We start from the raw sequence: 10,340 nt of genomic DNA, 5'->3' as shown, positions 1-10,340 counted from the left end.
TCACTCCTGTTGGGAAAAGGTACGCGGTAATGGCATGCAGAAGTTTTGTGATTAAAATGCTGAATTTCGGGTGTTTTCACATAAAACGTGCAGAGCGTTCTTTTATGCCTCTGGGCACATGTGAAATGACTGTTCGTTTGGAAACCATCAAACCAAGCTGGTATGGCTGGGTTTTGGCGTAAATTCGACCTAGAAAGGAGCATAGCGCCTGCGCATCTATAATGGCCTTGAACATGCCCTAGTCATATAATCGCGGAAGTGCCAAAGAAGTTCAGTGGTCCGTGTTCCACCAAACAGCAGAAAGTACACTACATTTGTTTATCTATATCAGGGATTAAACATGAGTAACGGGTCTACCCACTGTAATGATAAAGAGCATAGCTAAATCATGTGGTCGTCTCGCATCCCGGTGATACAGGTGTCTCGTACAGGTGACGGGCTGTTCGGCGTTTCAAATAAAACGCGATTTTGTCCTCTGATGTCATCTTTCTACAAATACACGAGTTACGAAAGAAAGAACTCTGTAAGGTAATGGAACATACACGCACGCACAGCTGACAGGCAGTTTTATTGAAATGCACTGATGCATGTGAGTAGGGTACTGTAACATACACGTGTACAAAGTTGTTCGGTATGCTAAATTAAACATTACTGCGTGTTGCAAAGGAATTAAAAAAAATAGCATGTACCCCCAAAGAATACTCAGCACCCATGTTTAAATACATAGCATTGTTAGAGAGAACTAAATTTATTCAAAGTTCGCCCTCATTCCATAGGTCAGGAATCTGATTTTGACGGTTATGCACTGCAGCGTTGGGATTGTGTGAGGCAGGTTCATTATGGTTGGGATGATTACGGCAAATACTGTGCTCGAGGTTTGTTGTTCTTTTTCTGACAAATAAACAGTTTTCGAGTGAAGGCTAGATTTGAGCACTCTTTCGTAGGGAATTCCATGAACCATTACTAGACTGTCCTAATCTGGCACAGTCACATGATACAGGTCTGACGTCATACCACAACCAGCGTTGATGTTGTTGGCTTCAACGGCTGCGGCGCAAACGAGAAGATAAACCCTCCGAAAATGGCTCGCGAGTGAAAAGTTTCATTATCCCTACGGAGTAGAGGATTACATTTTTTCCCTTACAGACAGGTATTTGTTTGTATTGTTGTATTGTTTTATTAATATGTTTAACTGCTGAATGTTTAATATGTTTATATGAGTTTGCCGCGACTCAGCTTCTTAGGAATGATATCGGTGGTTAAATCAGTAGACTTCGAGACGTTACGTCCAAATTTCTGTTTGCCATCGATCTCCTTTGTCAGCTTCTGGCTGGTATCAGCTGTTCAAAATACCTGCAGGGTGTGGTTTTTTGCGTTCTGCGACAGAGTATGTTTGTATGTTTCTTTCGGCAACTTCCGTGGTTTGAGTTCACAATATGCGCCTCTTAGTTTGACTTCTAAATGACATGAAGGGCAACGCAAGATCTGGCAAACAGGCTACTGCCCAGACGGCTGGAATATTTAAAGACATTTACTGCTACCTAATTCGTCATGTTTCGGATATGTCACCAAACAAATTAAGTGTAGATATACATTGAAAGAATGAATGTCATTTGTTTGTGAATGGAATGGCATGGAATGACGTGAGATTTTTATCTTCTATCTCAGTGCTTTCCGATTCCGCAAATCATTCTACATCCATGCCAAAAATAGATTTAAAAAATGTATCTCTAAGAATAATTTTAAGAGTCCAATTATTTTGAACCTTGGCTCTGTTGCTGTGATGAAGGAAGGTTTCCAAATGCCTGACTATTAAAATGTTCAAAGATGCACTATCTCTTGACCCTGCTGACCGGTGTTAACATTAGATTTGGTTTTACTGATAAGAGGGATCGTGTTCCTTCTCTATCACTGACAAATAATAGTGACATCAAAGACTGAAACAGCTGCCTTATTGTTAAATACGATTTAGGCCATTATATCTGATCACAATGTGCTGTTTATTGTCCCAGTAATGAGGTAGTCTTAGTGCCAGTTTTCCCTGTCTTTTGCCATAGGAGTATACCACTGATCCAGGTGTTTCATCAGTGGCCATGATATTAATCCTCAATATTAGCATCTCATTTTTACTCTCCAGAGATTAAGAGTTCAGTAGAAAACTGCCAATCAATGACCAGTTTACTGGCTTCATCTGTCCATTACCATGTTAGAACTCATTATGGCACCAGAATGGCCTGAGTTATTTGAGGCTGTAACGCGTCTGAAGTGTTCCATCGGGATGTTGGTTGATGCTAATGTGATTGTGTCACACAGTTTGTGCAGATTACATGGTGGTTCATTCATGCTGCAGACAGCCATCTCATCCCAAAGATGCTGTATTTGGTTGCTGCCTGGGGATTGTATAGGCTGATCCAATAAAGTGAATTCATTGTTATGTTCCTGGAACTTTTCTAAAATGTGCTTTGAGGCATATATTCCATATAGCACATTATCCTGCAGGAAGTATCCATGTGAAAAGGGGTAAACTCTAGCTATGAACTGATGTAGCTGATCAGTAACAATGTTCAGATGTGCTGTGGTGTTCAAGTTTTGCTCAGCTGGTGTGTTAGGAGATCATTTATTAGGAGATCATTTATTCCTCTACTGCTAACACCTGGCATCAGCATGACTCAATAAAACAGGGATTCCTTGAGCCACTGAATCAGCTGATGTTTTTCTGCTCTTCAGCTGAGCAGTAAGTGAGCCCCCCAATGCCTCTCTGCCTGTATCATGTCCTGTCACATCACGTCACATCGCATCATGTTCACGTACAGCAAGCTTTGGCCATGTCTCTCATTGTCTTTGGGAGTGATTCATTGTCATTCACACAGTGAGGTACCCAATAAATTGGCCACTGAGTGTAAACTAAGTTTCCTGCCAATGAGATATCATATCATCATACTACACTGCATATCAGATGTTTGATATTAGGGGCTTGATAGAGTGAATGGGGCTCTTTTCACAGATTTGGAGACATCCATTCATCCAAAATAAGTACATGTACATTTATACAGATTGAATCATTAAAAGTGAATAAGAATGTGAGATACTGTTCTGCAGGTCAGGAGCAGGCAGGCAACACATGGCAGAGCCGGTTGGAGAAGGGAAGACGTGTATCATGGAGAGTGAGAGAGAAGAGGGGGATGTCAAACCCAGTGAAGAGGCCTCCACCCAACTGCTGATGAACGACAATATGTCTAAGTCTTCTCAGTCTTCTCAAAATAGTTTGGACCATCATTTGGACAAGGAGGTCACACACTCTCAAAGAGACAGACATGGGCGCTTTATTAACCCTTGGCCTACATGGGACTTCCCCTCTTATGCCACCATCCTTAGACTCTTCCTCACAGAGAAGAACAACAGCAATGTGCCCTCACGGGAGGTAAGGCCCTGCTCCAGAGAGAGAGTGAGGTAGAAGTTAATGTGTGCATATCTGAGAGATTCGTGTGTGTTAAGCCCTGTTTGAAACCTCAGCAATACCTACCACTAGTTGAAATATCAGCCAGAAACTTAGGCGAATCTGTGTTAGCCTATGCTTTAAGTGTTGTTTAAGAATCTTAAGTTCTGATAGGATGATTAAGGGATAATGTGGCCTTTAAAACATGGTAAGTCTGTGGGAATTGTGTCCCATAAAGACCAGTTGCCTTGATTCTCTGCAGTTCTGAGGTTCTTCTGGTCAAGCAATTGATATGCTCTCCAATCCCCACATACTTGCCTACACAGACCCCTCTGTGCTATTTTGAGGTTATCTAAATTGGAACCACAAAACTGGACATTTGTGTGTGCACCAGGTTTAAGAGGTGCTCTGAAAGTAAAAACAGTTACCATTTGTTCACTGAAATTTTTTTTAGTATTTTCACAATATATATTCAGATTAATGATGGTGTAATGATGATAAAAGCTGCTGTGTACCATTTGTATATTTCTGGATTTTGTAGCCTGACTGAGCTCTTGTGCTTCTGATTTCGTGTGTCTCTCACTGCGTTCTCTCAACTCAGGTGTTAGATAAGGAGCTGCCTGTTTTGGAACCCTACTTTGTTCATAGCTCTGAGCGTGTGTGTGGCTCTGGTGCAGGACTTAGAGTGACATGGTTGGGACATGCCACGGTATTGGTGGAGATAGATGGACTGGTGGTGCTGACTGATCCCATCTTCAGTCAAAGAGCTTCTCCACTTCAGTTCATGGGGCCCAAGCGTTTCCGTGGCCCACCATGCACCGTAGATCAGCTCCCTCATGTGGATGCCGTGCTCATCAGTCACTCACACTATGACCACCTGGATGCTGGCTCTGTGGCCCAGTTGAATGCAAGGTTCGGGGAGGAACTGCGCTGGCTGGTGCCGCTGGGCTTGTTGGACTGGATGCAAAAAAGCGGCTGTGAGAATGTCATTGAGCTGGACTGGTGGGGGGAAAACTGTGTCCCAGGGCACAGTGAGATCACCTTTGTGTGCACACCAGCACAACACTGGTGCAAACGCACACCCGTCGATGATAACAGGGCACTGTGGAGCAGCTGGTCTATCTTGGGTCCCTGTAATCGTTTCTTCTTTGCTGGAGACACAGGATACTGCTCTGCTTTCCAAGAGATTGGCAAACGCTTTGGGCCTTTTGATTTAGCTGCCATCCCCATAGGAGCATACCTACCCAGGTAGGCTGAAACAAAAGAAACCTCTGATTAATTCTGTAATGATAGCTGAAGTGTTTGTGTGTGTGTGCATGTGTGTCTTCTGGTAAACCTGACTGAAAAAACTGTTCTGTTCTTGCTCAGAGGAATTATGAAATCCCAGCATGTGGATCCAGAGGAGGCAGTACAGATCCACAGAGACGTTAAGGCTAAACACTCTCTGGCCATTCACTGGGGCACCTTTGCCCTGGCATATGAGGTATGTCTCTGGCACTCACGTTGTCCAAACATCTAACTCTTTAGCTCAGACACACACAGACACAGCAGAATGAGATGTGTGTCCCTGGCTAAAAGAGCTCATATCTGCAGAAGCTTCAGTTTAGTCTAAGGAGCTCTGACAGTATTTATTCTCTTAACACAAAAGGGTACAAAGATGTGATTGTTAGAGAGTAACAATTGCTGTGCGTGAGCTTTTAGATCTACAGATTTTTGGCCAGGCTGATAAACACACACTCAGTTTGTTGTCAGCTGTAGTCAGTCAGCTATTTGGCCTGACAGCAGTAAAGAGCAGGGTTCACTGTGGGAGGAGAGAGCACCTCTCCACACAAAAATACTGGATACACAGACATTTTGTTAGCCGGACAAAGTTCAGTCCACTCTGATTCTGTCAAGTTGCCCAAGATAAACAGCACAAAGTCATCGTAAGTGCTGTGTAATACAGCAGAACACCACAATGGGTGCTGTCATGTATAATAACAGTCCTTAAATCTCCTTTCGCAAGGACAGTGTTTGCTGCTGACAAAGGTCCTGTGACACTGTCAACAGCTGTAATATTCTTTATATTTAGATATTACAACCGCGTTTAGCCAGAATCAACTACAGATTTGTTATGACAACCTTATTATGGCATCACTTTCTAATAAATGCTTCAAATAAAATCCTTCACAGTTTTTGTCTCTTAAATTCATATGCTATGATTCAGGAAAGATGAGAAGTTAAGAATTTAATAATACCGGGGATAATTTTAGAAGAAGTATTTGAGTTGCGGGAACATGTTGTATCCAGGCGGTAATCTCTTTGGCAAGCTCTAAAAGAAGCTGGGCTTTTTTGCTTAGATAGGTCATTATGTGCAAATGGCACACATGTAGTCACTGCATGTACAGTGGATCAACCACCCAAAGCCATCACACAAAGGCCTGCACTGAGCAAACAGAATTCTGGCCTGGATGCTTTTCACACCTGTAAACAATGGGATGTGCTGATTAATTCTACAACATTCCATATTAAATACCTGATGCTGCCCTGTTTTATAAGTATGTTGTGGCAGCTTGACAGTTTTGTTCTGTATGTGTGTATCTATTGTTCTGTCAGTTTAATTGTTATTAATGTTTCTGTGCTCTGTCAGTATTACCTGGAGCCTCCGGTGAGGGTGCGAGAGGCAATGTTGACTCATGGACTGAACCCTGAAGACTTCTTCACTTTACATCATGGGGAGTCTCGGGACATCAACAGCTACAAAGTGGCCAACTGAGAAGACCAAGCACACATGCCGGTTTAATCGCATCCGTTAAAACATATACCTTTAAACACATGCAGTTTAGCGCACCCTGTTGGATGACCTCGAGAAGTAGCAGTATTGCCTTCCTATTTTTATGATACAACACCTCAGAAAGAGCTCACCATCTCAGTCAGCCTGACATACACAAAACAGATTTGAAGACCTCAGATGAAAGAGAAATAGATGTCTCATTCGGGTGTGTATCGAACAGACACATGCTCACCTATGCTGGAGCATTATATGCTGACTTTTTAAATTCTGATCATGGTTTGAAGTTGTGTAACAATATGTGCTGCTTTGCCACTATGGTTTGTTTACATGTCCTTTGCACAGTCAATGACTTACAAAACCACATCCCACAATTCATTACAAACATTCAGAATCCTCAGCCAGTCCCAGGGGAAGAGCACAAAGGATCGATTGCCTGTTAAGCCCAAGGGACGAGGCTTTGCTACTGGATATTTAAACTTAGTTGTTTACTTGCAGTGGCTCAAAACACACCTGCCCCATAGAATTAATTTCTAAAGAAAAATGTCAATGTGGCAAAAGTAGATTTTTTGAGTAGCACCATTCAGCAGTCTTTTGTAATAACCAAATTACAACCATACAGAAAGATTTGTTCTACATTTTACCAAACCAAAGATATTTATTTTATTGGTGTCAAAGTTTGATTTAACAAATGCATGATGCCATTAGTTTTTAATTATTAATGAGTTTGTGGGAAACATCCCCCAGTTGGATATGTATTCCAGTGTTATTAACCAAAATAGAAGTACAGCACTACAGCCCTTCCAATTCGTTAATGAAATGGAAACTAAATTTACAGAAAAAAAAAAAGCTGCCACACTGACGTTGTGCTCTTTGGATCAAACCAAGAGCATATGCTCCTCTTTTCCAGGTGAAATTAGTTTTCACTGCAGTAAGTTGCATGTATTTGCAGTAAGCAGGAGTATCCAGTGATCATACAGTTCAACTTTGGAAATACAGTAGAAACATTATATCTTTTGTTTGTTTGTCCAGGGAACTCATTGAAGTGTTGTCTCTGAATGTTTCTAGACAGAAAAGGAAAATTTGTTTTGTTAGTAAAATGCCATATTTTTTGTGATGCCCAGATGCATGCATTCATGTCTGATTTGAATGGAAACCCTGCTCATTGTTTCGGTCCCTGTTGCCCTTAAAATCAAATGCACCAGGTCTTTGTTTCTCGCTCCCTCTATGCACGTACTGTGAGTAATTACATCTGCTTCCTCTATAAGAGAACAAGGATGGTCATATTTGCCACTTGATTTACAAATTTCGTTTTTGTAAACTCTCACTTCCAACCTGCAATGCTCAGTCATAAACTAATGGTATAACAGTTCAGGGAGTCTCAGGTGGCACATTTATAGTAGAACAGAGAATCAGACTACTCTTGAGTTTTATTGAGTTTGAAGTGTGAGTGATTTGCCCCACATTAAGGCCTAAGGTCCTACCCGTTAAGGTAGCTTCAGACCTCCCTCCCATTTTCCCTGTTGTTCTCTCTCCAAACGTGGGTTCTGCTCAGGCGCAGTCACAAGCCCACAAATGTTCACACATGCTCTAACACAGTTTGCCCATCAAGCACAAATGTGCTGTCTCATTCACATGCATACTTTTCTCCTCTTGCCCAGCTACAGATGCAGCTTTGGACATACACACCCATACCTTTTTCCTTTGTAAGCTAAATAATAGTTCAGCTGTCCAATTGTATACAATGTAAATATCTTAATTACCTTTCAATCATGATTGTTATATTTCTATATTTAATAAATGGCCTTTTATCAAACCCTGTTGTTCATCTAATCATTCAAATATCAACTAAAGCAAACAAAATATGAAAGAACTTCAGATGTTATTAAATATCATTAATCACTTACTGTGATTAATAATTAAGGTATTATTATGTTTATTTAGTTATTGTTTCATTACCAAAATTTTTCTAAGCACATAATTAAAATCCCAAATTTAAGGTGCAAGTAATTTGCTGAGGCTGACTACTTAACAAAACCCAGGTTCGTGTAGAGTTCTTTACTTCATTCTTGCTCTTTACACTGCTGAGCGTGTAGTCACGTCCAAAAACCCTGATAGATATGGTACAAAAATTGGACAGCACACTGTACACATTTCCATAAATGATTTGCAATCCATTCTGTAAAGCAGCACTCCAGAAAAGACAGATTTCATGAAAACTGGTTCTATAGATTAAGGTGCTAGGCCCTTGAAGTATTTGTTGATTAAGTAGTACTATACTATGCATATTTTTGCCTACACTTATGTCCATCAATTGTAGAATTACTGCAAGCTGTGGTAAAGCTGAAACCAGGTGTGCTATCCATTGCACCGAGAAACACTGCCTTACCAAAGTGATCTTGCTATTTCATTTTCACTTACCCCCTCATTTTCTGTATCGGCTAAAACCTCTGTCTCTAGCTAACTGCTGACTGCTAACACTTCTGACACAGTTAAACATATGTCTCCCTGATGTTCACCAATGTAAATGGCTGAACAATGTTTTTTCTTTTTTATTATTACATTTTATTTATCCTTTTAGAAATAATGATTTATATCTTGATGTTAATGAAAGACATTGATAAGAGCCTGTGTCAGCCATCTAAAGTCTGAACCTGTGGGGCTTCTCTCACAGTTTCAGCCCCCTGTACTGTTCATATACCAATGCTTTGCTCTATATGACTGAGGGGATGTGGATTGTTATTGCTGGATGTCTCAGTGAAATGCTGTATCTCTAGCAAATTTGATGGCTTTATGTCTTAAGAGTTGGGATTGCTACTGTCATCCCAACCTATCTTAGGAAGTACTTGTAATATGATATGATAAAATAAACCTGGTACTGGCAGTGCTGTTACAGAGTAGATGTAATATAGAATACTATTCTGAGCAGCACATGATCAATTTCAAAATAAACAGTGTAATTTTGTTTTCTGATGTCTGATTTGGAGGTTTACAGTGTGGAAATAAATATTACTTACTTTATGCACCACACATGATAATTATGTCCTATGCACTTTGTGGTGAAAATAGTTAAATATTTAGGGGACTATGGCGATTTATTCTAAAACTATGGAGAGTAAGTGGTGGTATTAAGCAAGGCTACAGAAATAGTAAACAAATGCAATACTGTGGTAAATGGTGTGCTCTTTTGAATTCCAATACATCCACATAGAACTGTCTTACCGTTCATTTCAGTGCGAAAGAGTGATATTTGCACAGAGACTGTCTTTAATATAGCTTTACAGGTTGTTTCTAAGAGAAGAGTGCAATTTGTTTCTAGTTGTGGTCTACATATTTTTAAAGTTGAGGTTTACCCTCTAGGACAGAGGTGTCCAAATCCAGTTCTGGAGGGCCAAGGTATTGCAGCACCTCTGTTCTAGAGCATCTGGACTCAGGAGCGAATCAGAACTTCATTCTACCCTGAACAAACTCATGTAAATCTGTTTCAACTTCTATTCAGTATATTGTAATCAATAAACAGTAAGTATTAGCATAAAAGTTTCACAGAACAGGCAACATACCATTGCGGTGGCAACAAAGCTTCGTAGGTTTCTCTTCTGCACTGAGCTGGTCTGAAAGTCTTTAATTAATCAAGGAGAAGGTTCATCAGTCAGCTTTCAAGCTGTGACACATGCCTGGCAAAGCTTGAATAATAAATTTGGGGGCAAATAAATTCTCAGGAAATTTCAACAATAGAACTATACGAAATTCAATTTATTTGCAATTTTTAATAACATCATTCCTCAGATAAAAATGCAATGTTACAGGAATATACATCAGATATTAATTTAAAACTTGCTTTCAAGGACCATACAGTCTAAATATATTTTTTCCTTTATTTACTGGTAGCGTGCGTTATAAGCAAGACAGACTCTGTCACCAAAGACAGACTGACAGTTACAGATACAAACTGTACATTATTTATTTACAAATACAACTTTTTGTTTTGTTTTTCAATTTTTTTTGAAAATAGGAGTAGAAAAGAGATTGAATATTCTGATTTACTTATCATATTCTTTCCCTTATTAAAATCTAAATGAAAGAATGAAGGGAATGAAAAAGTAAAGTCTGTTAAAATAGAGGAGCAATGGGCAG

The 10,340-nt window shown here is 40.1% G+C and overlaps 1 protein-coding gene across 3 annotated transcripts; it reads left to right on the top strand.

Annotated features, from left to right (window-relative positions):
* The first annotated feature begins 347 nt into the window (after positions 1–347).
* napepld (N-acyl phosphatidylethanolamine phospholipase D) lies at positions 348–8,089 on the top strand. 3 transcript variants are annotated; one of them, XM_030770024.1, is made up of 6 exons: positions 540–875; positions 1,001–1,150; positions 3,100–3,421; positions 4,038–4,684; positions 4,805–4,919; positions 6,066–8,089. In XM_030770024.1, the coding sequence occupies exons 3-6, from the start codon at positions 3,122–3,124 to the stop codon at positions 6,189–6,191; spliced, it is 1,188 nt and encodes a 395-aa protein (XP_030625884.1). In that variant the 5' UTR covers positions 540–875; positions 1,001–1,150; positions 3,100–3,121; the 3' UTR covers positions 6,192–8,089. The 3 variants fall into 3 exon arrangements, with proteins under 3 accessions (XP_030625869.1, XP_030625884.1, XP_030625876.1); XM_030770009.1 differs by lacking the exons at positions 540–875; positions 1,001–1,150 and adding an exon at positions 348–528; XM_030770016.1 differs by having other exon boundaries at positions 540–1,150.
* Positions 8,090–10,340: the final 2,251 nt, after the last annotated feature.

Source organism: Chanos chanos, chromosome 1, assembly GCF_902362185.1.
Source record: "Chanos chanos chromosome 1, fChaCha1.1, whole genome shotgun sequence".
In the NCBI taxonomy this organism is placed as follows: domain Eukaryota; kingdom Metazoa; phylum Chordata; class Actinopteri; order Gonorynchiformes; family Chanidae; genus Chanos; species Chanos chanos.
The sequence above is the reverse complement of the archived record's forward strand: the minus strand, read 5'-3'. Positions and strand labels throughout refer to the sequence as shown.